This window comes from Panicum virgatum, chromosome 9K (assembly GCF_016808335.1).
Source record: "Panicum virgatum strain AP13 chromosome 9K, P.virgatum_v5, whole genome shotgun sequence".
Lineage (NCBI taxonomy): Eukaryota > Viridiplantae > Streptophyta > Magnoliopsida > Poales > Poaceae > Panicum > Panicum virgatum.
In genome coordinates, this window is record NC_053144.1 from 19,385,065 (window position 1) to 19,412,013 (window position 26,949).

Consider the following 26,949-nt stretch of genomic DNA (forward strand, 5'->3'; position numbering starts at 1 on the left):
GCGGGGAGAGAGACCGGTGAGGTCACCACCGGGGATGGCTTTTGACAGGCTGACGCCTGACGCCTCTCCCTCTCCGCGCGTGGCAGGGGACAGGGAAGAAAAAAGCTGCTGCCCCGGCGCCGGCGGCGTATTCCCCGCCAGCCGCGCGCGCGCCAGCGTCCGAGGAAAATGCCGCGTCGCGATTTGGAGGGTTTTACATCTATACTATTATAGAAAAATGGACCCGACATCTATATTATTAAAAAATTTGGTGACACATCTATAACATCGTGTTTTTTTGTTTTGACGTCTGTACCATTTCATCCACCATCTGTTAGAAGTTAACAGATTCTGACATGTGGGTCCGACCTAGTGAAATGACCATTTTGCCTTTCCATTCTCACGAGTTCTTCCTATGCTCCTCTGCCGCCGGCTCCTCCGCGGCTCCTCCTCTACCCGCCGCCGCACGAGGCTCCCCGTCGGTGCTGCGAACGCCGCCGCGCCATGCCCCCTCACCTCCCCCGTCGGGGCCGCAGCCCGCCGCCGCCGCGAGAGGCTCGCCGCCGCGCCATGCCCCCTCCCTTCCCCGTCGGGGGCGCAGCCCGCCGTGGCCCTCCCCGAGCTCCGCCGCCGCGGCTGCGCGCTGGAGGCCTCGAGCGGGCCTCCTCCGGCGGGAGCCTCTGTCGCCGGCGTGGGCCGCCACCGCGGCTGCGCGCTGGAGGCCTCGGGCGGGCCTCCGCCGGCGCGAGCGCCGCCTCGGCCTGGCTGCTGCCGGCGCGGGCCTCGCCGCGGGCAGGCCTCCCCTCGCGGGGCGAGCCGCCGTGCGAGCTAGGGAGAGAGAGAGGAAAAGAAAGGTGGGGGAGGAAGAAGAATATGACAAGTGGAGCCCGCTCGTCATTGAGAGGAAAGAGTTGAGCAAGTTTTGGACCCCTAAAGGCATTATGGACTTTTTGCAGCTCTGTTGCCCTCCGTTAGCATCCCTTCCATCCATAATGGTACAGACGTCAAAACGGAAAAAAAAACACAATGTTATAAAAATGTCACCAAATTTTTTAGTGGTATGTACGTCAGGGCCATCTTTTGTAATGGTATAAATGTAAAACCCTCCGCGCTTTGCGTCGGTCTCCGTGGGGCTCGGCGACACCGCGACAGGCAGGCGAGGCGGAGAGCGAGCCTCGCCCGGCCGCAGGCGAGTCTTCGGTTCTGTTTGTCTCAGCAGCCGGCCGATTTTAAGGATTCGATTTCCAAAAATCTAAAAGTTTGATGATTTCCGGAATCCAGCTGATTATGGATTCTCGATTCTAAATTTTGGTAGTCATCTATTGTTTAAACTTTTTAAATCAAATCGGTTATAAGCTAAAACAAATAGAATATTCAGCGGCATCCAAGTGCTGCCGTTGTTGCATCCGATCAAATTCTCATCAAATTCGTTAGTTAAGACCACTCTCAGTGGGAGTTTTATAAAGAGTTTCATGATATTTAATATCACCAAATTTGCTGACGTGGCAAGGAGAGAGAAATATGAAATTTCATGGGATGTGAAGAGAGTTTTATCACCATAAAACTCATCTGGCATAGTTACCTAGTTTCCAGTCTAGATATTTATGTCCATAAAATTTCCACTGACATTGGTCTAATGGCACGCACACGTCCTCGTCGGTGGTACATACAAGCGTTGCTTTGTCGCTTTGAGCCTCCACGTATAGCTTTTCTGGACGATTGATTCTCGTAGCTGCGGGTGCAAATAAATCCAATTGAATGCTCGTTTTCTTGCGTGCGTTGATCCATCATCGTTGCCGAGAATGTTTGCCCGCTAGGCACCCTTGCACAGAGATTGCTAGGGTCGGTGCCAACGAGGAGTCGAGAACCTACCCCTCGAGTTATCATTGGATGATCGGAGCAAGATCCTATGCGACAATAATTTCCCTACGGCCCTGTTTATTTTCCAATTTTTTTTAGATTAAAAAAAATATTCCGGTCTTGAATATTCATAAGTGAATGTCACAGAGAAACAAATCTAGCCACAAAACCATAAATTACATGAGTGTTTAGACTCTAAACCTCCAACCAAGAAACATAAAAGACAAGAAAAAAAGAGAAAAGAAAGAAAACTTGAACAACTAAGGTTCAAACTTCTTCTACGTCCTTCCTCCAATCTTGATTTGATCCTCAAATATTAACTCACATCAATTATCTTCTTAGAAACTTTTGATGTAAAACTCGCCGATGGGCATGTGCTGCCATGGTGTCGCCATCAAGGACTCCAAGATACCGCTCGAGAGGAGAGCATTAATTGATGCTGCCGTCCGAACCAGTTACTCGGTTCTTTGGTTTTCACCCAAATATGTCCCTACACGACGAGGTTCTCACGGCAATGCCTTCAACCAACAAGGAAAATGATGGCTATGACATTATCATCACCGACTAAAACTAGACTTTCGTCCGAGAACCTGCACACCAATAAACAAAGCATGGCGTCTAGTGGCCCGGTAGCCCCACTAGAAAGCCTGTAGGACGTCCAGCAGGACCCGACGGAGGGCGGCAAATGAAGGCAAGCTCCCACGGCAGCGACCACTAGAGTGAAAAAGACATCTCCACCTTGAGCTTAGCCAAGCAGAGGATGATTCCGCGCATGCCGCCATTGTCGCAGCCACGGGCCACCGCCATCACAGCCCCCGTCACATCGAATATTCACACACATGTATGGAGCATTAAATGTAGTTGAAAAAAATAATCAATTACACAGTCCAACTGATTACCACGAGATGAATTTTTTAAGCCTGATTAATTCATGATTGGATATTATTTGTCAAGTAACAATGAAATGTGCTGCAGTACCAAAATCCAAACTTTTTCACCAACTAAACAGACCCTACATCATCCTTCCTTGTGAATGGAAACAAAACTTTTTGCCGTGGTGTGGCAAACCACAGCCGGGTGGCGGAATGCACCCGCCTAAGGCTAGATGGTGAATACTCGGGGGTTAGCTAGGACTAGTTCGATCTCCTGGAAGAACACGATGAACACAGCTGGTTTAGAGTGGTTCGGGCTGCCGGAGCGTAATACCCTACGTCCACTGTGTGCTGTATTGCTTGAGTTTGTGTGCAAGCTGGGGGAGGAGCTATGGCTATCTCTGCATGTGTGAAAACTTGTGGAACCTCGTGTCCACCTCTGTTCTAGCGGGCGTGCTCTCCCTTTTATATGTCCAAGGGAGCACGTACACTGAGCGGGGCCCCGACATGTGGGCCCGACGATATATTATAAACTACACTTTGGCCTTCAATGCCTCAGATCCGGAGATCTTGTCGTCGGCTTTCGTGCGTAGCTTATGACCAGGGATGGTCTTGAGCTGTCTTGTCGGAGTAGAGTCTAGCCTATGGAGCCGCGCGTCGAGATCATGATGAAGCGCCGAACTACTGACTCAGTCCGCTGTAACAGCGTGTACTGTTGCTCCAGTTAGTAGCTGGTCATCATGACTTGTTGCCCCATGCGCGCGGCGCTGAGTCTTTAATGCTTGCCTTGTTAACTGGCGATCCACAATGTGGACTGACAAAAGCTGCCCCGTGCCCAGCGGCAGCAGAGCACGCCTCAACCGCTCGCACTTAATGCGGGTGGGCGAGGAAGCTTCCAGCGGATGGTTTGCGCCCGCGTCTGTGTGACACGTGACGGCTCCGGACCACTCCCGAGCGCACGCCTCAACCGCTCGCACTTAATGCGGGTGGGCGAGGAAGCTTCCAGTGGATGGTTTGCGCCCGCGTCTGCGTGACACGTGACGGCTCCGGACCCCTCCCGAGCAGTTAGCTGAGCCGAGAGCTCACGGGGGTCCGGATAGGCACGTGGAGATCCCGGACCCATCTGCGGGAGTCCGGATGGCACGTGGAGATCCCGGACCCACCTGCGGGGATCTGGGTCCGCGGCCACAAGTGCTGAGTATTTCCACCTCTAGGACACGTGATGACACCGGACCCGTCCCCGAGCGGAAAGCGGGTCCGGGACCGTTGGTCCGGTGAGATGGAGTCGGACCCCAGGGGTCCGGCTGCTCAGCTCCTTAAGGCGTAGTTACGGATAACTACGCGAGTTTTGGCATAGTAGGAGTGAGTACCCCAGTTGCAGGATACCGACACTTTTTATTTCAGAATGGAAAGAAAAAGAGAAAGTAACCAGTACACAACTTCGATAGGAGCTGCCAAGGGGGTTTCACGCAATTCTATCGGATGTCACTACGTCAAGCGTGTCCAGCGTGGAAAAACATAAACCCAGCCACGGTTCACGCAGCGCAGACCTGCTCGCGACCCGAACCCGACCCATTTTTAACCCCGCCGTTCTCCCACCCCACCCCCCGACCCCTCCTCCCCGCCGCCTCGTTTTCCCGGCCAAGAGAGTGGGTGGCGCCGCGCAACCCCAATTCCACCGCCTCCGGCCGGCGCCGCCGCGGCCGGGGACCCCCTTCGCCCCTCCCCGGTTCGTTGCCCCGTTCCTTTCTCTATCGCCGCTCCCCTCTCGGTCTCCCTGTCCTGGTGGCGACGATTGGGCGAGCGGCGGCGCGGTTCGCCACGTCTTCCTTGGCGGGTTCTTTGCCGGCGACAAGTGCCCACCAGGTGTGCCCTCCCCTTCTCGTCCCCTCCAGTTGTGCGAAAACAGAGCATTTCGATCCCTAATGTAAGCTATTTGTATTCGGATCTGACCCAGTTGCGAGACATACATGTGTTATCTACCTACTGACTTCGATTTTGTTTGCAAAGATTATCATGTCCTATGCTGGGTCTGCCAGTGCCCATGACCCGAGTGAAATTCGCCGTCAATTTGGTATTCCTGGATTTTGTTTAGTGATTCCTCTATTCCCGATTGTTAGTTGCGGTTGATTAGAGTTGCAGTCGAGTGTACCTGTCTTTAGTAGGGGATCCTCATTTTCTTTTTTCTTTCTTTTTTGGGGCACCTTTTGATTTTATAGTTGCATTTTTATTTAAGCGTCATATCTTCTCCCGGCCGATATCTGAAGATGGGTGACTTTTTGCTTATTTATGTTATTAGGTTGGTGTGTAACATTTCTTCAAGATCTTCTGGTTTGTTTTTGTCGAATTTCAAACTTTCTCAAGCGAAACTGTATGCACTGGGTTCTGACTGCTGGTAAATATATTTGCAGGGATGCAAAAACCTTTGGTTTGGTACTCAATGATATTTCGGTGTGGGATTAGAGAATAGATGAAATGTTCATATCACATATTAAACTCTACTGTCTGACTGTCGGTCGCTGCCCTACTTACCATACATACCGATACCATCCTCACCCCTCACTCCTCAGTGACAAACATCTTCATATTGTGTCCATGACATTGAAGAATGAAGTATCTGTCCCATTTGTTTGGCTTAACCTGCTCCTAGTATCTTTTCTTGTTAAGGTTATTGTGTTAGTGTTACCTTTCTTAAATCCTTACTTTTGGACCGTCTCATAGCAAATACATAAATGTTTTCTGAAACAAAGAGGAAAAAAACATCAACCATAGATGTTGATAATTTTAATCAATACATTTTGTGGTTATTTGGTGGAAGGTACAGTGTTGAGAAATTTTTTATTGTTTTTCTACTGCCTACACTGTTCGCATACACGGCCGTTTAGCTCGTGTACACGCTACACAGTGGCTTACAGTGTCCGTTTAATCAGCCGTTTATCCTGTTTAATCACCTTTTTGTCCATTTAAATAGCCGTTTATACTGAATAAAACGGTAGGTGATCGTTTAGTCCGTTTAAACATTTAGGGTAACACGCCCAGGGTTTTTTTTACCGACCGGTCGGATGAAACCGCCGCCGTCCGGTTCTGGCAAACCGGTTTGACCGGTTACCGGAAAAAACCGGTCAAATTCAAATTCCAAAAAAAAAACGACAGTTCAACCGGTTTCCACCGGTTAGCCGACTGGTTAGGTCCTTAAACCGCTCCGGTTTGAATGGTAACCGGGGTGTTGAACAAAAAAACCGATGGTAGTCTTGCCAAGATTGCCCTATCCACGCCGATGTTATCTCCCATTCCTGAACTAACATAGTGTAAAAACGGGGGTCTTCCCATTCGTACACCCATCTCGTCGGTGGCTGCATGCTGATGTCAGGTATGGGATAGTGAAAAGAGTGCGAGGTATCGCTGTAGGAGGAAGAAGAATATTGTGGAGTGTCGTAGTCCGTCGGTCCAACCGTTCTCCTCAGCGATTGCGGTGCTCCATGGTCGGGGGCCCATTTTTTTTCTTTTTCTTTTTTGGTTTAACTTCAAATGCCCGCAAAGTATACTAAATGAACGAATATTTGAAAAAATTTGACACCATTAGATTCGTCGCAACTTGAAGTATTTTTAGGATTTTTTTGAGAATTTTTTATTTTTTTGAATTCAAATTTTAAGTTTTGAATTGGGGCGGTTTGAAACCGGCCGGTACCGGAACCGGTCCGGACCGGTTACACCGGTAACCGCAGTTTCCGGACTGGTTCTGGTCGGTAAAAAAACCCTGAACACGCCTACCGTGCTATTAGTTGATCCTAAAGATCTCCATAGTCAAGCTAAGTAACTGTGTTGATCTTAGAAGTAGAATTTGTGTCCGTGGAACTTATTTTCTGGGAATTTGGTTCCGAGAAATTTGCTTACTTCTATTTGTACATATTATAGCTTTTGTTTGTTTGTTAAGCTGCTCTTGCAAGGGCAGCAGATTGGCCAGATAGTTTTTATCACTGAATGTGTTTTTTGTCCCACTACAGGATTTTTGTTAAGAATGGGAGAGAATAAATGGATGGGCAAAAGATGGGAGGACATGGACACTGATGTCCTTGTGAAGATATTCAAGGAATTAAATTTGGTTGAGCTGTCACCAGTATCTCAAGTTTGTCGATTGTGGCGTTTGGCCTGTTCAGATCCACTTATTTGGGGCACTCTTGACTTTGGATTGCTAAAATCTAATTTTATTCAGACAAGAGCGTCACCGTATATCTGGGTTGATGATAGGTCTGACAAGAGACTTGCAAGGATACTACGGGTGGCTATGGCAATTAGCTGTGGGAATGTCAATTGCATGATATTCCATTACAATTTGTACATGAAAGATGAGCACCTTCATTTCATTTCCGAGAGGTAACAAAACCCTTGTACATTTCATCAATGCATGGGCACTCAACTATTGTAACTTAATCCTGCAAGTTGATTTTGAACACAATAGTTCAACACTTGAACTACATCTTATGGCTTTCTGCACAGATGAGTCATGAGTGCTTGTAGCTAGTCATGATACGAGCTCTGCAGTTGAATCATAAATAGGAATGCAATATCCAAAGTAAATATTCTATGTTTGTAACTATTCTTTCAGGCATTTTTGTGTTAGCAACTTTGGATAGCTGTTATTTCAGAGCCGTTCAAACTATAGAAGGGTTCTAGGGAAGGATGTTAGAGGACACTTAAGTTGAGAATCGGCTCCTTTTTTTTTCTTCTGTACACTACTCTTCTGATTGTATCTCGAGAAAACTCCTGATGCTCGAGTTTTGTGATCTCTCATTTTTCATTGAAGAGGGCTAACACTTTATAATTTTGCCTGATGTCTAGCAGATCTCCTCACCTAAAACGATTGGTTATGCCAGCATGGAACCGCATAACCAGAGTGGGAATATGCCAAGCTATCCAAAGGTGGCAAGAGCTGGAGTCCTTGACAATGCCTACCATCGGACATCCTCCGTATATTATGGAAGAGATAGGCAGAAGCTGCAAGAATTTCACAGAACTTAAGGTCATGGGCTCATTTGATCACCAATTTGCCTATGCGATTTTGCAGTTCCTTCCAAAGCTGAAAGTATTGAGCCTTCGTTGCTCAAAAGTGACCATGGATGCACTGCAGTATCTACTGCACTCGATGGAATATCTTGAGGTTCTGAATATTTCCCACTCCCTGCTGTTGGTCATCGCGTCAAATGGGCGGAAGCAAGTGGTTCATGAGCTGGATGGCCAAATTCTCGAGAGAGCTTCACGGCTGCGTGAATTCCACTACTGCCAGAGCAGGACGTGCCTTGCATGCCAGCGGATGGTGGTGGATGAAGGCATCATGCGCTGGTACAGGTACGAGGATTGGTTTTGGCGTCGAGATGAGGTCAGGTCCCTTGACCTGAAAGATTATGGGAAGCTATTTGATGCTGGTTGCGAGAGGTTGACGTCTGTAGATTAGATGGTTATTAAAGCAGGTATAAAACCCGCCTCCTCACTGTAGAGACTCGTTGACCTGGCTTTCGTAAAACAGAACATAGCAACCACCGAGTTGTAACCATAGATAAATAATATTGGACAATGATGTCGGTGAATGGTGTGTGTGTGGGGTGTGTAGGTAGTGCTGTAAATCCAAGAATAGCTGGTCATATTTGAATGGGTTGTGCTAGTCTCTATGGTGACTGCAACAATGGAGTGGACCATGTGCTTTCAAGTTTCTAATGATGTTGCATGAAACCAATGTACTACCAGCTGGTGTCCACGGTGGCTATCATCCAAACGCGCCCTTAGTGTTTAAAAAATTCAAAGTAAAATTGGTATAAGTTTACGCACTGGTTTTGATTTGAGTACTTGCTTTAACATCCGAAAGTTGGGCTTTGACAGGATTTTGACGGGAGGCCAAAACGTAAACAAATAATCCGAGTTGGGCTTTAACTCGGATTCTTTAACATCCGAAAGTATGTGACACTTAACTAGTACATCACTAGGATACTTTCATTACGACTCCTAGAAGCAAAAGCAAATGAGACACCTTGATCTCCCATATCACACGTGCACCGAGTTTATAGACACTTGGGCTGATTTACTTCTTCATCTCCTTCTGCAACCCTCCCTAGACCCACCGCCCCACCGCTAGCTCCGCGCCCTGGGTACGTGTGTTGGACATTCATAGATGGGTCTGATAGCTACATAGGAACAACATCACTATTATTTTTTTAAAATCACTAGGATCCAGAGCTTCCATGAACACTGCCGTCGTCAGCTATTCCGTCAGCGTGAATGTTCTAGAAGGCGTTTTTGGCTGCCCTACAAAACCGTACCAATTTGTGAAACAAAATGCATAAAAGGCACAACAGTACTTCTTGTTCAGTAAACGCTCATAACCAAATATTAATGCAGTTACACATTTGTTAGCCTGTTCGCAGTGGTGGATCTAGAAAAAAATATTATGAGACACTTATTCACTTTGTCTTCTAACTATAGCTACTCCTTTCAAGCTTCAACGACTACAAATTTATAGGGGGCTTAGGAGGGGCTTCATGCTTCTAGCACAAGTAGGAGGGACTCGAGTCCTGGCTGACCCGATGCTAGATCCTCCCTTATTTGCAATTCTAGAATTTTTGCTGAATCCTTGCATTCAGCATAAACTCTTGTTTCCAACTTCCAAGTAAATCCTTGCCCAAATACAATTGTCAAAATGTAACCAAACCGAGGATACAATCACACAAAGGCAAATTATCCTTATCCTAGCAATCTCTTTTTTTTAAGGATTATCCTAGCAATCTCAACAGTAGAGAACTCTCTCTTTCGCAAAAAAACAAACAAACAGTAGTGCTTGTAAACGAGACGACGGATCGGGGTCCCACTTACATCTGGGCCCTGGATCCGAGGCGATCCGATTACCCAAGATTCTGGACCTCGAGATCTCCGCTGCACAGCCCAGCAGCCTGGGCCATCGTTCTCACTGAATTTACGGACCCACTCGTCATACTCAGACAGGGCTACCTACGCAAATCCCCCCCCCCCCCCCCCCCCCCCCCCTTCGCTTTATAAAAGCTGCGGATATTTTGCTCCGCCTCCTCTGTCCTCTTCCTCTACCTTCTTCCCCAGCCGCGCGAAAAGACGAGACTACCCCGCTGCCTCGAAGTCAGAGGGGGACTCGAGGAGAGGGGGATAGGGTAGCGCATCGTCGTCGCTCCGGTCGTCAGCGAGCAAGCAGGCAGCGATGGCGGTGGAGGTAGCGGAGCTGTGGGAGACGCTGAAGCAGGCGATCTTCGCTTACACGGGGCTGTCCCCGGCGGCCTTCTTCACGGCCGTGGCGGTGGCGGCCGCGCTGTACCACATCGTGTCGGGGCTCTTCGCGCCCCCGCCCCCGCCGCCGCCGCGCCCGCGGGAGGAGCCCGAGGCGGAGCCGCTCCCGCCGCCCGTGCAGATGGGGGAGGTCTCCGAGGAGGAGCTCCGCCAGTACGACGGGTCCGACCCCAAGAAACCGCTCCTCATGGCCATCAAGGGCCAGATCTACGACGTCTCCCAGAGCAGGTCTGTTCCTTGCACCAAAACCCCAAGATTTTTTCAGCTACCGGATTCTACTGTAGCCGAATCAGTGTATCATTTTCTATCGATTAGATCGTATACAGAGAACGGCCGACACTAGTTGCTGTATGATTGTTGATGAGGTCGCACAATCGGCTGGGTTTGCCATGTAGTTAGTACCATGTGGGTGACCTGACTGAGTAGTGGTTACCGGATTTTTTTTTAGCTCGTAACGATTTGAGTTATCAATTTTGCGTCGAGAAATTTCAGAATTTCTGTCCCAATTTTTCAGGCAACTGTAGAGTTGTTATTTTCGATGATTGGAGTGATTCGGGTGATAAATTTGCTTGAATTTCTGTGAGGCGATTGAATGTTTTGTCTTATTCGAGGTCTTTGAGCTTGTCCCTTCCATCTTCCTGGCTAATGGGAGGGGGTTCTCCTTGAATGTTTTGTCGCAGTCCGTGTTTCAGTTGCATGGATGATATCGATCGGGCAGGCGAAAGAAGATACGGAAACTACCAATTAACTGCACTGTTGTTTGTTAGTGATGATTTGCCATTTTGATGATTTGTAACGTTTGTAACCGCCTGGTATTTCAGCCCATCAAGGTCAAAACATCGGTATTTGCAGAACATGGTGAAGCAAACTGGTTTGATTGATTATTATTTGTGTAATATGAAATACCACTATGGTTAGCTAGGGGGGGAAACTGTAGTGGGTGGAAAGTTAAGGTGTGTGCATCGTAGGCTCATAGCGAATCTTCAGGCCTTGGCATCAATTTCCTAATGTTTGCTGAGGTTGCTTTCACTGACTTTTTCTTTGCACAACCTTTGGATATTTATAAAGCTTGATATTGATGTAATTATTTGGATACTTGATTAGAATCTTTTGAGCACCGGTTGACTGTATGCCATCTGGGGGCTTTGGAGTTGCTAATGACAAGTATATTTGGTAGCGATTGCCTGATTGAAGATATATCCGATACTCATAATAAATGACAATACCAAAAGTTTGGCAGGCTACCAGCTGTGTGCCTGAACAACCTGGGTGCCATTGTTACTTCTGTAGATTCCCTGACTTACTAGAAAGATAATTTTGTGCCATAAGAAGGTTTTGTCGTATGATTAAATGTGTGGTTTTGTACTTGGAGGTGAAATTATCTCCTAAAATTGTAAAGTCTCCGAAACCTAAAAGGATTGTGGTATGTTTACTTGTAAAGTTGTTCTGATTCAATGGGAGATCAGGTAGGTGCTGAAGCCACTATCACTGTATGCTTTTCAGTTGGCACTGGAAGAATTAGTGAGAGTTGTTTTTCTGTCTGTTCCTTTATTCTGTAGTATTTCTGTGATTGGGAACAGCAATGGAATAAGATATGTGATATCACTTATCTATCCCTTGGTTTACGAGCTGCAGTGGGTGGTGTAGCCATATCTTGTGGGTGGATGATGACATTTTAGAAATTCTTGTATCTGTTGTATTACATGCACGTCTATCTTCAAATGGACACATGCTTTGACAATTACAATCATTTATCTATTGCACCACTGTCCATGCAAAGCACATGCACCCTTTTAGGTGAGGGATCATTTTCCATGATGTATGCATACTGTACACAAGTATAGCTGTGCTAATTTTGATCAGTTGTGAATTAATTTGTATCCAGAAATGTGTTGGTGAAGCTATGTTTCGCATCAGTTATTTTTTTCTTTCCTCATTTTACTTACAATATTACATTATGTAATTGTATTGTTTATTTTATGGCCTTATGCAGAATGTTCTATGGTCCTGGTGGACCTTATGCTCTATTCGCTGGTAAAGACGCCAGCAGGGCTCTAGCCAAGATGTCCTTCGAGCCACAGGACTTAACCGGCGACATTTCTGGCCTTGGTCCCTTTGAGCTGGACGCCCTGCAGGACTGGGAATACAAGTTCATGAGCAAGTACGTGAAAGTTGGTACCGTCAAGAAGACTGTCCCCGTTGAAGATGGCAACACCGCAAGCACAGCTGCTCCTGAAACCAGTGAGACCGCACCCACGGCACCAGCAACTGAAGAGAAGCCGAGGGAGGTAGCTGTGGAGGAAGTGAAGGAGAAGGAAGCTGCTGCTGCTGAAGGCGCCAAGGAGAGCTAGAGTGGCTCAGAGCTCCTGCGTATGCGGCAAATAAATGGACATGGTTCCGTTGGTTTCGTGTCAGGGCACTGCCATCCTCTCCTATCAGCGACATAGCCTGTGTAATTTGGATATGTAATCTGGACCAGCGCCATGGCCCTACTGGGCTTTATATTATTATCAGTCGTCATTGTTGATTTGGAGTACAAAGGCATCCAGTTGTGCAATCCCTCCCTCTGTTAATATACTTGTTTTTAGTACTCTATGTTGCAGTTGCGTGCGTTGCATTTTTCCCCCCGGACAAAAGTTTTAGTACATGCATGAAGACCCATAGAATTTCGTGCAAATTTATATTTAAATAGAAAAGCAACAGTTACTGGTTTTATTCAAATTAAATTCCATTTATATCATTATATTTTTTACGATAATATCTTCACTTCAATATGTTTGGATGAAGTATCTTTTGAAACAATTTTGTTTTCTTCTGGAACAAATTTTTTTGGAACATTTTTACATTCTGAAAATACTCTATATTTTGTAATGGAACATTTGTATTTCTAATTTCGAATATTTTTTCATAGAATATCAATCTAGATTATTTTTTAAGTTTAAACAATTGTTCTACCTTTCCAATAAAATTGTTCCAACTCAATAAAAAAAATTCTTCCAGCTATAATAACCATTCAAATATATTTGAGAAGAGTAACCTTATTTTGAAGATATGGTGGTAAAAAATGTTGTGGCGCAATTAGAGTTTAATTTGAACTCTTGTTTTTGGATTAAAGTTTTTTTTAATCTAGATTGCAGCATGCGAGCTGTCATGCCTTGTGGAATCTTGTGGAATCTGTGTCCATGCGCATACCGGAGGCAGGCGGGAAAATGCCTTGCGACAGCCTACTAGAAGTCTAGGAGCGATGAAAAGAATTCCAATCACGCGCTACTCCCATCAGCCCCCACTTTCCCCTCTCCGTATAAGTACAGTACTGTAGCATCTAGTTTCTTCTATGCCCTCACCCATTTCGTAGGAAAGAAAAAGAAAAATCTATGTGATATTGATTTCTTGCGAGATTCCACCCACATGGGGTGTGATGTGGAAGTCTTCTAGTCAGCAAACTGATTTGTTTTTTTTTTTGAGTCGCAGCAAGACTGAGGTTGGGTCAAAGCCATGTGTTCAAAGGGCTTGAATAGTTGAATGGCATGGGAAAGTTGATGTGTTGGTATGTGGATCCTTGTCAATTCTCAACATACGATAGAGACATAGAGTGGCCTCTATTTGAAAATTGATAATTGATATAGTAGTAGTAGATATTATCGACAATGATGGGGGCGTTCCGTGGTAAAAAAATCAGTACACTTTCTCCGCTTGCTCCTGTGCAGGGTCGCCAAAGTTCTTGGCGCTACTTATACTTGCCTGAAGTTCTCAGTTTATATATTTTTTTATGCCAATGCTTTCTGTGAACATATCAATCTGTATATTTTTCTCAAACAAGGTAAATCCGGCAAGCAATATATTGGGAAAGAAAATATTTGAAGAAACGAACGGAAGCAGAGCCCACGACGTCTTGGGCTTGTACGTCCAGTTGTACCAGCGGGCCTTGTAAGCCAACACGCGCTGGTTTCAGCCCATCAACACAGAGAGTTTGCAGCAGCGCGTGCGTGAAGGCGTGTAGCCGTCTGCCCGTTTTAGTCCCACCTCGCCCGGCCGAGCAGGCGCGGAGGCCTCACCTCGCTGTATAACCAGACCCAGCCCTCCGTTGCAAAGCATACCTTTCTCGGCCTTTTGGCTAAGATCAAGTGTGTATCTGTTTTTAATATTTGATATGTGGATCATGCGTCCACTTTGATATTAAATTTATTTTTTATGGGGAGGGCCCACTACAGTAGCTTGCTACTGGGGCCCTCGAGCGTCGCCCGGGCGCGCCCCAACCAAACCAAAATCAAAATTTGTTTTATCAGCAAAGCACTCACCAAACAAAAGTCAAAAATGTCTTCTCAGCAAACCACAAAGAGTGTGAACGAGAATTACGTGAACGATGCTGTTTCTGTTGAGTTAGTGGGGTAGACAAAAGGGGTCTCCTGCTTGGCAGCAGCAAGTCTTTCCGCTGTCACAGAATGGCGTCCTGCTCCGTCTTCACCCCACCGGCGCTCTCAGCGTCGGCGCCGTCCGGCCACGGCCGCCAGCGCGCGATCGCGGCCGTATGTCTCCCCGGTGTTCGCGGCAGCCGGCCCGCGTCCCGCGGCGTGCGGTGCAGCGCCGGGCAGGGCGGCGTCAAGGTCCCGGCGAAGCGTAAGCCCTCGCATCGAATCGAAGCCACCCCCCTCGTGTAGAGTTGGCGTGGAAATCTGACGGTTTTTTGCCGGGTGGGTCATGGGTGGGCGCGGCGGCAGTGTCGGAGCTGTGGGCCGCGGCGAAGGACGCGCCTACGCTGGCCGTGCTCGCGGGCGTGGCCGCGGCGGTGGCGATCTACAAGGTTGGGTCCGGTCTCCTCGCGCCGCGCCCTCCGCCGCCGCGTCGGGTGGAGACCCAGACGGCCCCACCGCCTCCGGTGCCGGAGCCGGTGCAGGTGGGTGAGATAACGGAGGAGGAGCTGCGGCAGTACGACGGGTCCGACCCCGAGAAGCCGCTGCTGATGGCCATCAAGGGGCAGATCTACGACGTCTCCCAGAGCAGGTTGCTTCCCTTGATTCCTTCAACCCGGAGCCTCTTAATTCTTCATTCATCCCGTTGCAACGTTGCTAGCCTGCTTTGCAGTAGTGGGTTTATGGTTGTTGCATCTAAGTTTTGTTCTGATCGATTGTTCAATGATAGTCAATCAGTGCTTCATTCTCTTCATTTGTAGAACTGCCGCTTTACAGAAGCACCCCTCTTAATTTTGAAGAGTTCTTGCGCCCTACTAATGTGAAATGAAGCAGGCAATGTTCTGAATTTGGGATGTCAACTGTAGGTTGTGACCGATCAAGTGGATTTAGAATATGTTTGAAATGTCTTTGTTTTGATGAGTGGATTTTCTGTATGCTTGTCTGGCCAGACGAAACTGGTAGTATGCTGTCATTCAATTCTGCAAACATAGTGAAAATTGTGTTGTGATGGAGGTTCTCATGCTTAGCTTGTAGGTTCAGTCATTGAGTGTAAAACCACATGGTATGTCTTGGATTGAATCTGGATTCAGTCATTGAGCTAGTCCACAGTATTTGGTGGTCTATTGTTGCCAGGCAGCATACATATAGTAATAGTACTAACACTCCTTGTTGATTAATTTCGTATTCAAGTAGTAAAGTGTACTATGATATGTCAAAGTAATTGGAACCGTACTTCCTCTGATATCAGGAGCAAGAAGCCAAGAATGTAGTCATGTTTCTTTTCATTTTTATTTTTCTTGCCATACATTTTGCTGGTTTTATTGGCAAGAACAGAGCTATGTCCTTATCTTGTGTTCTATAAAATCTGAAATTTACTGGTTTCTCCTCATAGATAGTAGAACCACGGACACTTTTACTTTGAAACAGGATTTTGTGTGAAAGAGATGTGTGCCACAATTAGGACGTGTTTAGGACTGTCCCAACAACACCAGCATATTGTGCTTATTTTCTACTACACAAAAAAACTCGACCGGGCGGGGGAAAGACCGCCCCCGCGGCATTATATTAAGAAGAGGCCAAGTTGACCCCGGCCGAGAAACCCCCCGAACCCCGGCTCTTGATCTTGGGACTGGTGCCACGTTCCTGGGACCGTTACCCAACGGGCCGGGACCAAGCTGACCACTCAGCCCACTGGGTCTGGCGCCACGTTCTTAGGACCGTTACCCACCGGGCCGGGTCCAGGCTGACTACACAGCCAAGCCATCAAGAGCACAGCGAGGGGTTTTTTTTTCCGCAGGCGGGGGAAATCCGCTCCGGTGGGGGCCCGGTGGGGGTTCGAATCCCCCACCTGCGGGTGCCGCCGGTTGTGCCCAGACCGACTGAGCTAACAACCTTAGGCTATTTTCTACTACACATGTGATTACTAATACAAAATCTATTTTTTCCCCTAAAGGAACTTAGTTGGTGCATCATTGTTTTGATGTGATAAATATCTGAGAGGCTCGTATCTCATTAGCATCTAACATGCGAACCTAATAATTCCTACTTTGGTGGAATCATTACATTCATGTGGTACTACTGAAAACCCTTGGAGAGCAACAATTCCTTTGAAACATTTTAAGCTGCACTGGATTTTTTTTTCATTTAACTTGCTGAATATGAGGCGTGAATAAACTGTTGTTTTCTCGGATGAGAATAACTAGATAGCATACCCCTTTCGGACTTGCAGTTCTAATAACACGTAAATACTATGGATTGTTGTGAACCATTACAAAATTCAAATATGTGCCTGCACTCCAATGCAAGGACATTTGCATTAATGTTGTGTCTATTCGAAGTCTTCATAGTCAATGACTGTCTTTATCTTGAAGATTACCCTGTACTTACCATGCACGAAGCTGATGGTATGGCAATATTTTTTTTCTTCTGTCTGTGATTGATTTTCTCTGCAGAATGTTCTATGGACCTGGTGGGGCATATGCATTGTTTGCTGGAAAAGATGCCAGCAGGGCATTGGCCAAGATGTCCTTCGAACAGCAGGATCTAAATGGTGATATATCTGACCTTACACCTATGGAGCTCGGTTCCTTGAACGACTGGGAGTACAAGTTCAGCAGTAAGTATGTGAAGGTAGGAACCGTAAGAAGGGCAGCGCCTGCAGAAGAGGGTTATGCTAGCATTTCGCCTGCAATACAGGAGGAAGTTACTGCGCCTGTACCTGTGCTTGAGCCTGAGCTTGACCCGGAGCCGAAGCCGAAGCCGACCGACGATGATGCACCATGAAAGGAAACACACAGACATCTGAGCAACGCAGGGAAGAACGAAATGGAAGGCGGGGCACTACTGATAGTGTCCCAAAGGGAGTTAGAATTATAACCGAATGCCGCCTATATGCTGCATGGATGTTCGGAAGAAATAGTATATATGTACTGCGCAGTAGGATCAAATGGTTGGATATGATTATATGATGAGGTCAGTGCTCTAGCTCAGGGTTGTGCGTCTTCAGAAACAAGGCATGAGTTTCCCTTCAAAAAAAAAGAAGAAAAAAAGAAGAAAAAAAGAAACTAGATAAGTTGTTCCATCACTTGTGCAGCTCTCTTGGAGCAGCAAACAGGCCCTCTGCGGCGCACTAGCTCCAAAAAGACATAGTATCTCCATTTGAATCGGGTTTTAATCTTCCAGCTGCCATCTGCCTGATTAAATAGTGTTATGCAATGGGACCACCATACACAGGAACTGATCATCTTTGCACTGATCCCATACACATCACTGTCTGATCTTACTTGTTCGGCAACCTAATGACTGCGATAAGAATCAGATGTTGGGTTTTTGACACATGGTTGCTTCACACTTTCTGACACGCATCACTTGATTCCAACTGGTATTGTCCTAAAGATGGATTGAACATTGAAGAGACTTTTAACTGTGACACTCCAGAATTGTGCGCTCCATTTTTGGGCTTTTGGAATATCACCAAGTTCAGGTGAAATTTACTGATTACTCTGAAATTTGGAATATAACTGGATTTGTATGGAATTCATTGATTTCAAACAGCGCGATAGTGAAATGTAACGCTTATGTTTTTCTCAGAAAAAAATATGTGAGTAATAAACAACAGGAGAGTACACAGTTTTTTTATATAGCGAAGTTCACCTATAGTATATGTATAAGTTCCATTTTACATAACGTATGGGTCGGCAGTTCGCGGAGGACCCATTTCTGCCTACTGCAGTTGCGCTAGATCCTGGAGGATTCCTCGAAAAAAATTAAAAACCTTAGCCAGATGCCGAGATGCGGCAGGCCGCCGGCAGTCGGCCAGGTCTCTGATCAAGTGAATCCAACTCAGACTTTGGTCAATCCTTTTGAGCCCACCCATGACACAGCCGAAAAAAGGACCCGAAAGCCACTCAGTTTTCTGGTTTTTAGTTTAGAGGTGGTTCAGCGGCATCCACGGAAAATAAATTGCAAAAGACCACCTTTTTCCTCAAACAGTAGGATGCCAAGATGCACCGGACTTCTGCTTCTATTTTCCTTCCAAGTTTCCAACAGTAGAACGTCATCTATCATGTGTAACGATGAAGCGTTGCGATGGGGAACATGGACGAAACAAACGAGCAACGTGCTGACGAGTGACCTTCGTTGTTACCTGCAGTAAACACTAAACAACTTAAATATTGCAGCTATTCTTACTAATAAGCGATCCTGGACCTTCATCGCCAAATAAATAAAAAAATATTTTTGCAGCCTTCTTACTAATAAGCGTCCAACTGAAACGCGCCAAAAAAAAATGATAAAGGTTCCTGTACAATTTTGTGATTGATCTTCTTCCCTGAATATTTCTGACACGTGTCTCCTGATTTCAGTTCATGCAAAAGCTCTATCCTTTATTCTGAATCTATATGCTAGCTATAGAGGAACCTTACATAGATTATTTCCAATTGCCGGGCCGTTTAGTTCCCAAATTTTTTTGGACATATGAACGGAGTATTAAATGTAGGTAAACGACAAAACTAATTGCACAGTTTGGATGTACACGACGAGACGAATCTTTTGAGCCTAATTAGGACATGATTAGCCATAAGTGCTACAGTAACCCACGTGTGCAAATGGCACGGTCAAAGACCTCAAAAGATTCGTCTCGCGGTTTCCAAGCGGGTTCTGAAATTAGTTTTTAAATTAGTGTCAAAAAAATTCTTCCAACATCTGATCAAACAATCGATTTGACAACCAAAAACTTTTATTTTGGGAACTAAACGGTGCCTCATTGATGTGGAAATATGTTCCAAGGAACGGCAGCAAGAGGAGTAAATTCCTTGAATGCCATCAAAATTTTAGGCAATTCCTTGAATGCCATTAAAATTTAGATGATCCCTTCATTGCCACTAAAATTTTACTCTAGAAAATTCAGATATGCTTGATATCCCATGCACCCCATCTATGCCTTGTCCATCTTTAGCTGCAGCAAGCCAACCCACTGAGCCAATATCTAGCCAACATACGAAGCCAATAGTAAGGCAGCCCACTGAACCTAGCACAAATGAACCTAATAATGATGTTGAGTGTCTAGCAAATCCTCGTCCACATAAGGAACATGTGGGTGTCCATGATGAAGCCTTCTACCAACCTGCTCGTAAAACACATGTGGGTGAGAAAAACGACTCCGAGTCTGATTCCGAATCTGATGTGGAGTACGAGGATGAGGATGGCTTAATTGAAAATGATCCTTTGCCACCCGTGCCAATTGTAGCTCATGATCGAGATGACCCTCCAATGAGTGTAGGCAGCGTATATCCCAACATGAAGCAATTTAAGTTGGCACTTAATCAGCATGCGAGGGATATTAGAAGGGACATATCAGAAAAGATGGGAGGAGTTATTTTGCCACACATCATCAAGGATCTGAGGGAGCGAAGTAGGAATTTGGATATGGATGTGCAGCGAGGCGGGAAAATTCTTGCTGAGGTGTCTGTGAAGGGTAGTAGTGGCTACAAATGTGTTGTCAACCTAGAAGAAAGAACTTGTTCTTGCAGAAAATGGCAAGTCTCAGGCATTCCCTGCAAACATGCCATTGCATTTATCACACATCTTGGGGAACCTTTGGAAAATTATGTTCATATGTTCTACTCAGTTGACAAATTTAAGGCTGCATATGAGGCTCTAATCCCTGCCTTGCCTGATAAGTCACAATGGGCACAATCTGGCCATAATTTTTTCATGCATCCACCACTCCTAAAACCTACCGCAGGTAGAAGACAAAACCAAAGGTTCAAAGGATGCACAGAGGGCAGCACAATCAAAAAGAAAGGGTCACATCAATGCAAAGTTTGCAAGAACTATGGCCATCGCTGGTATAAGTGTAAGGACGGTGACCCTGATGACATAGCAGCAATGATGGCTGAAAAGTGAGCATTTTATTCCTTACATATAATTGGCTTGTTATCAATTTTGTTGTATTTCTCCCCAATTAACTCTTCGTTCATGCATAATAGGTGTCCACCAAAGAAAAAGAAGAAAAATGTTGCACCATCTTGTGAGAGCAGCATTGTACCTGTTGATCCGACAATTAAAACAATGCATTTTCCTCCTAGGTATGATCTGCACACCTATATTCTGATTTTTTTTTCAATACTTTTTCATTCAATCCTAATTTAGCATATGTATTACAGCAAGAGTGCCTCGGTTAGCTTAGGTTCTGGAAACTCAGTCAGGTACATATTATATCTACATCACTTTCTTACATTGTGCTTGCTATTTTTCCTCATGTACCTAACTCGTGCAGGTCTGGAAGTGGCTCAAACCAACCTGAGCCACTTTCCATTGAGTACCCGACGCTACTTGCATGTGAAACCACACCACCTCGTGACATCTCCAAACCTACAAGAAAAAAGGCAGCTAAAGGGAAGGCAAAGGCAGCAGGGAAAAAGAAGAAGAAGGAAGTTTCCGTGCCATATGATAGCTCGGCAATGGGTACTCGAAGCAAGACCACCCCTCAGAAGGACAGCCCTGCCTCACAAACTAGAAGCAAAAGAAAGCTGCCACTTCCGGATCTAAACTGCTAGTTGATGCAATTTATTATGTGGGGTCCTATTTTGCTTGGTCTTTGTGAACCAGTTTCGTATTCTTTTGCTAAGATGTTGTCAGCTATTGGTTGCTGCTAGTTCTTTGTATGCACAGCTATGGCTGATTGGAATATGCCTATGGACAGCACTGATGCTTATATATGTACTAATAGTTGCTTTGACTAATTGCTTATATATATGTACTAATCGTTGCTTTGACTAATTGCTTATATATGTACTGTGTATGCTGCTTCCTGTGAAATTTTTTTGTCATCAGTAGGGATATATAATTCTCTACAATGGCACAGAAGGAATGCCACTACAATATTTCATCTCATATCTTACAAGGGTAGTAATGTCTTTTTCCTCCCATCTAACGGTCAATCTAACACCTCACTCACGGAATGGCACTGAGGGGATGAGAGTAAAATTTTAGTGGCAATGAAGGGATCACCTAAATTTTGATTACATTCAAAGGATTACCTAAAATTTTGATGGCATTCAAGAAATTTACTCCAGCAAGAGATATGAACCATAAATGCGCGCATACTCAATTCCTATCTGAGACTCTGACAAAGTGACGCTGCACAACTGCAATGTTTGCCTTCAAGGAAATTGCAGCGGAGTAGATTGACGTGACAAAGACGGACTGCCAAAATAGGAGCCCTGGAGTTAATGTTGTCCGTTCTAGGCTCTGGACACGGACGCTCTGATCGAAAGGTTTGGTCTACAGACAGTACATACTACTAGTGGCAACTGGCCAAATCCGGCCAAACGAAGCGTCTCACTGAGTGGTTTGTTCCAAAACATGGGTAAAACAACAGAAACGGCGAGGCGAAAGAAAGCAAAAATGATCCACAACACCGCGCGGCACCGCGGCGAATGGAAGTGACGAGCTTACTTGGATACGTTGAACTTGCACAGTTGTACTGATGGTGTGATGGCAAAGTGGCCTGTATTCGAGAATTGATAGTGATGGAGGAATTCCTCAGCGCGTTCTATTCTAACTATGTTGCTCACTATTGTCTCTTGGGCAGATTTTGCGCTCTTTGTGTCTTGTAGGTTTCTCCACTTTTCGCGTGCAATGACGTCTAGTCCCGTCACTTTGTGGAAGCTCACTACATGTAGTCTCTTCGCTGACCAAAGGAAGAGCAGCGAAGAGAACAAGCATCTATGAACAGAAAAAGAAAAAAAAAACAGATTAATCTTTAATCCGCAAAGAAAAGGGCTGTGTCTACAGAGGAAACAAGAGGCGGTAGTGGGTTTGAGCTACCGGGTGCGAGTGGTGATATTGTGTGTGCAGGTACGACCAAGTGTCATGTCATGACTGCAGCAGTGATTCAAAGACCCCTCCAATGGTGAAAACAAACGACACAGTGGATTATCAAGGTAAAAACCGACGATGTCAAGGAACCCTCGCCAGCGTCTCCGGTGAGAATGGAGTTGAATATATAGTGCCAAGAAGCAAAGTGTCCCATCAAGCTAGAACTAGGAGCAACGCTAAATCGCTAATGAACATGATTGGCCACCTAATGAAAAAGATGAAGCAGCAGCAGCTACATATATAGGACCGGAGTTGCATACATACATCACTCTTGCAGACAGGACTATGAACTGATGATAACATATTTGTTGATCGATCGACAGCTTGGAGACGAAGAGTGAATTGTATTATCGGCTCCTCCGGTCCCCTTGTGCATTGGCCACATGAGCCACTCATGATCAGAAATCTTGTCCAATCTATCATCCTCCACGAGCACCTGTAGGCTGATCGCAGCTTTCAGTTCCTTCACAATTGAATCGGACCGAAATATAATGGTTCAAGAGATAGCTTGGTATGTAGCCCTGTGGTCGATCGTCGCCTCCTCTGGTCTTCTGTAATGAGCGAGTAATGGTTGTCAATTGCCCGATCATCATCTGGAACAGAGAGCTGTGTAAGTATGAAACATGCTGCATCGGGGGGAGTCACCTCAAGGATCGATTGAATTTTAATTTTACCACAAATCCAAGTGAGTACCAGCGTGGCCTTCAGGATATCATGGATGATATATTTGGAGCATGGGGTGGTTGGGATGGGCTTCAACCACCCGCCTCAGTGCAGCCGTCCCATTCAAAGTTTACTCTAATTTCCTGAAGCGAAATGAGGTACTCTAAGCCGAGAAGGTCACAGCAGCCGCGATAATCTACTAAGGCTCTTACTATGACATTGAACTCGAGCTCTCGGAGGTTTGGCATAACAGCCGGTGTTAGATTTATGGCCTAATAAATCTCAAAGACCCATTAGTGTTAAGAGGAGGTACACCATCTATTAGTCCCGTATTGCTAATGGACGAGAGTGTAAGTGGTTTTTCTCCCTTTAAATACGGACCACATCCCTCATGGAAAAACTGAACCATAGATCGCTATACGTGGAGTCCCCAAAGTTTGGGAATTCATAAGAAGATCTAATCTGAGTTAGGGTTTTGCCTCCTCTCGTTGTTGCGCCGCCACCGTAGTCTTCTCCATCCCGAGCGCCGGCGAACGGGAGAGCAGGTCTCCGGAACCGCTCGCTCTTGTGATCCTAACCGGGAGAGGGCGAATAAGGTTTTTGGGAAGCGCTAAGCGCGACTGCTCATCTTCTTCGCCACGGCTCGTCCTCCGTCCAAGTCAGGAGTTGCGGCGTACCGTCGTCTGCAACGCCGGTTGCTGCGCTCCGTTCGAAGGACCGTCTTCGTCTCGTCTGCACCTTTCGTCTTCCCGGCGGCTCCCGCACAGTACGTATTTTGTGATCAGATCTGTTTCATAATCATGTTTTCTGAGATCATGTTTATGATATACGTACTATCTAGTATGTTAGAGTCATACATGCTAGAATTAATTCTCGTCATGATAAATCTAGTTCGAAATTTAAACTTACAGTTGTCTATTTTTCTAACAATCCAAAAACCTTATTATAGGCAACAATGGCTGGTTTCGCTGAGTCACTGAGGCCAGAAAAGTTTACTGGCATGAACTTTAAGATCTGGAAGTCCAAGGTTCGCCTATGGTTTACTACTATGCACATCTGGGACATGAGACTTGGCAAGCCTGAGGGCGTACTTACTGCTGAAGAGCAGAAGAAGTACGATGAGGCCAATAATCTCTTTGTCGGATGTATCATTAGCAATCTGTTAGACGGATTAGTCCGTGTGAATATTGATGAGACAGAGCCGAAGACGTTGTGGGATGCTCTGGTTGCTAAGTATGATGCAACAGATGCGGACAATTAACTGTACCTCATGGAGAGTTTCCATGACTACAGGATGGTGAATAACCGTTCTGTGGTGGAACAGGCGCATGAGGTGCAGTGCATTGTCAAGGATCTTGATCTCCTTAAGTGTCCTATTCCCGACAAGTTTGTGGCTGGATGCATTATTGCAAAGTTGCCTTCCCAATGGAGGAACTTCGCCACAACTCTGAAACACAAGAGACAGGAGATATCAGTTGAAAATCTGATAGCGACTCTTGATGTTGAGGAGAAGGCTCGGAAGAAGGACGTGCCTGAGAAAGGAGATCAAGGCCAGTCCAGCGCCAACCTGGTCCAAAAGTTCCCACATGGCAAGAACAAAGGGAATAACAAGACCACTACCTTCAAGAAGAAGAAGAACAAGGCTTTGGAAAAGTGCTATGCATGTGGTAAGCTTGGACACTTCTCCAAGGAGTGCCCAGATCAAGCAGACCGCAGGGCCAAGAAAGCAAATGTGTCCAAGGATGTCAACATGGTGACCATAAGCAACACTGGAGATGGGTACGGTAATTTACCTACAGTTCTTTCAGTTTTTCAACCCACGAGTTGGTGGCTTGATACGGGTGCTAATGTTTATGTGTGTGCTGACATCTCTATGTTTTCTTCTTACCAGACCGTCTAGAACTTCTCCGTGCTGATGGGGAATGGTTCACATGCTTCTGTTCATGGTGTTGGCACGGTAGATCTGAAGTTTACTTCGGGGAAGATCGTGCAGCTGAGGAACGTGCAGCATGTGCCCACTATCAACAAGAATCTGATCAGTGGGTCAGTCCTATGCAAGGACGGGTTTAAGGTAGTGTTAGAGTCCAATAAATTTGTCGTGTCGAAATATGGACAATTCGTTGGTAAAGACTATGATTGCGGAGGCTTGTTCCGCTTTTCTCTTGCTGAATTTTGTAATAAGTCGGTGAACCATATTTGTGGCAACGTTAGCGATGATGTGAGTGTTTGGCATTCACGTTTATGTCATGTTAATTTTGGTTTGATGTCTCGGCTTTCCAGCATGTGTTTAATTCCGAAATTCACCATTGCTAAAGGTTCTAAGTGCCATAGTTGTGTGCAATCAAAGCAACCTCGAAAGCCTCACAAGGCTGCTGAGGAGAGACACTTGGCACCTCTAGAACTCATATATTCTGATCTATGTGAGATGAATGGTGCGTTGACAAAAGGTGGGAAGAGATACTTCATGACGTTAATTGACGATGCGACTAGATTTTGCTATGTTTATTTGTTGCGAACTAAGGACGAAGCGTTAGACTACTTTAAAATCTATAAAGCTGAAGTTGAGAATCAACTAGAGAGAAAGATCAAGCGTTTAAGCTCAGATCGTGGTGGCGAGTATTTTCCCAAAATATTTGATGAATTCTGTGAGGAGCATGGAATTATTCATGAGAGGACGCCTCCCTATTCTCCCGAATCAAACGGGATTGCCGAGAGGAAAAACCGCACGGTGACTGACTTGGTTAACTCCATGTTAGACACAGCTGGTCTTTCTAAGGCATGGTGGGGGAGGTTGTATTGACTTCGTGTCATGTCTTGAATAAAGTTCCAAACAAGAATTAAGATCAAACTCCATATGAGATGTGGAATGGGAGAAAACCATCCCTTTCTTATCTGCGCACGTGGGGGTGCTTAGCGAAAGTTAATGTGCCTATTCCAAAGAAGCGCAAGTTGGGACCTAAGACAGTGGATTGTGTCTTTTTAGGATATGCTCAGAGGAGCATTGCTTATAGATTCTTAGTGGTTAAATCTGAGATACCAGATGTGCTTGTTGATACTATTATGGAATCTCGTGATGCAATATTTTTTGAGAATATTTTTCCTATGAAAGATATGCATAGCAATTCTAGATTTTCGACAGAGATAACTCCTCAACCTGCAGTACCTATCGAGTCTTCTGAACAATCCGATGAACATGAGCATGTCCTAGAGAAGGATGACAGTGAAGCTCCTAGAAGGAGCAAGAGACAAATGATTGTAAAATCCTTTGGTGACGATTTCACTGTGTACCTTGTGGACAATACTCCCACATCCATTGCAGAGGCATATGCATCTTCAGATGCAGATGATTGGAAAGAAGCAGTCCAAAGTGAGATGGACTCAATTCTTTCTAATGGATCATGAGAGCTCACTGAACGACCCTATGGTTGCAAGCCAGTAGGATGTAAGTGGATATTCAAGAAGAAGCTTAAGCCTGACGGTACTATTGACAAGTACAAAGCTCGGCTTGTTGCTAAAGGGTACACACAAAAGGAATGCAAAGACTTCTTTGATACTTATTCACATGTCGCTAGATTGACCACTATTCGAGCATTAATTTCCTTGGCTGCCTCATATGGTCTTATTATTCATCAGATAAATGTTAAGACAGCTTTCCTAAATGGAGAGTTGGATGAGGAGATCTACATGGATCAGCCTGATGGATTTGTAATGAAAGGTCAAGAAAACAAGGTGTGTAAGCTTTTGAAGTCTTTGTATGGGTTGAAACAAGCACCTAAGCAATGGCATGAGAAGTTCGACAGAACTTTAACTTCTACGGGCTTTGTCATTAATGAGGCTGATAGATGTGTGTACTATCGCTATGGTGGGGGTGGAGGAGTGATATTATGCTTGTATGTGGACGACATACTGATCTTTGGCACAAACATTGATGTGATCAATGAGGTCAAGTCCTTTCTTTCAAAGAGCTTTGATATGAAGGA

At 45.6% G+C, this 26,949-nt stretch overlaps 4 protein-coding genes and 1 pseudogene across 5 annotated transcripts; all 5 read left to right on the top strand.

Moving 5' to 3' along the window:
- The first annotated feature begins 4,311 nt into the window (after positions 1-4,311).
- On the top strand, positions 4,312-8,423 carry LOC120650594 (F-box/LRR-repeat protein At3g48880-like). Of its 2 annotated transcripts, XM_039927770.1 has the most exons (4): positions 4,442-4,577; positions 5,123-5,378; positions 6,716-7,085; positions 7,554-8,423. In XM_039927770.1, the coding sequence occupies exons 3-4, from the start codon at positions 6,730-6,732 to the stop codon at positions 8,161-8,163; spliced, it is 966 nt and encodes a 321-aa protein (XP_039783704.1). In that variant the 5' UTR covers positions 4,442-4,577; positions 5,123-5,378; positions 6,716-6,729; the 3' UTR covers positions 8,164-8,423. The 2 variants fall into 2 exon arrangements, with proteins under 2 accessions (XP_039783705.1, XP_039783704.1); XM_039927771.1 differs by lacking the exon at positions 5,123-5,378 and having other exon boundaries at positions 4,312-4,577.
- Positions 8,424-9,774: 1,351 nt separating this feature from the next.
- Positions 9,775-12,726, top strand: LOC120650595 (membrane steroid-binding protein 1). The gene is made up of 2 exons (XM_039927772.1): positions 9,775-10,241; positions 12,007-12,726. The coding sequence occupies exons 1-2, from the start codon at positions 9,928-9,930 to the stop codon at positions 12,362-12,364; spliced, it is 672 nt and encodes a 223-aa protein (XP_039783706.1). The 5' UTR covers positions 9,775-9,927; the 3' UTR covers positions 12,365-12,726.
- Positions 12,727-14,106: 1,380 nt separating this feature from the next.
- On the top strand, positions 14,107-14,269 carry LOC120653027 (annotated as a pseudogene).
- Positions 14,270-14,390: 121 nt separating this feature from the next.
- LOC120650597 (membrane steroid-binding protein 2-like) lies at positions 14,391-17,758 on the top strand. The gene is made up of 3 exons (XM_039927773.1): positions 14,391-14,630; positions 14,732-15,014; positions 16,876-17,758. Exons 1-3 carry the CDS (start codon positions 14,456-14,458, stop codon positions 17,204-17,206), a joined length of 789 nt encoding a protein of 262 aa, XP_039783707.1. The 5' UTR covers positions 14,391-14,455; the 3' UTR covers positions 17,207-17,758.
- Positions 17,759-19,763: 2,005 nt separating this feature from the next.
- LOC120650598 lies at positions 19,764-21,175 on the top strand. The gene is made up of 4 exons (XM_039927774.1): positions 19,764-20,325; positions 20,413-20,511; positions 20,590-20,631; positions 20,703-21,175. The coding sequence occupies exons 1-4, from the start codon at positions 19,787-19,789 to the stop codon at positions 20,980-20,982; spliced, it is 960 nt and encodes a 319-aa protein (XP_039783708.1). The 5' UTR covers positions 19,764-19,786; the 3' UTR covers positions 20,983-21,175.
- Positions 21,176-26,949: the final 5,774 nt, after the last annotated feature.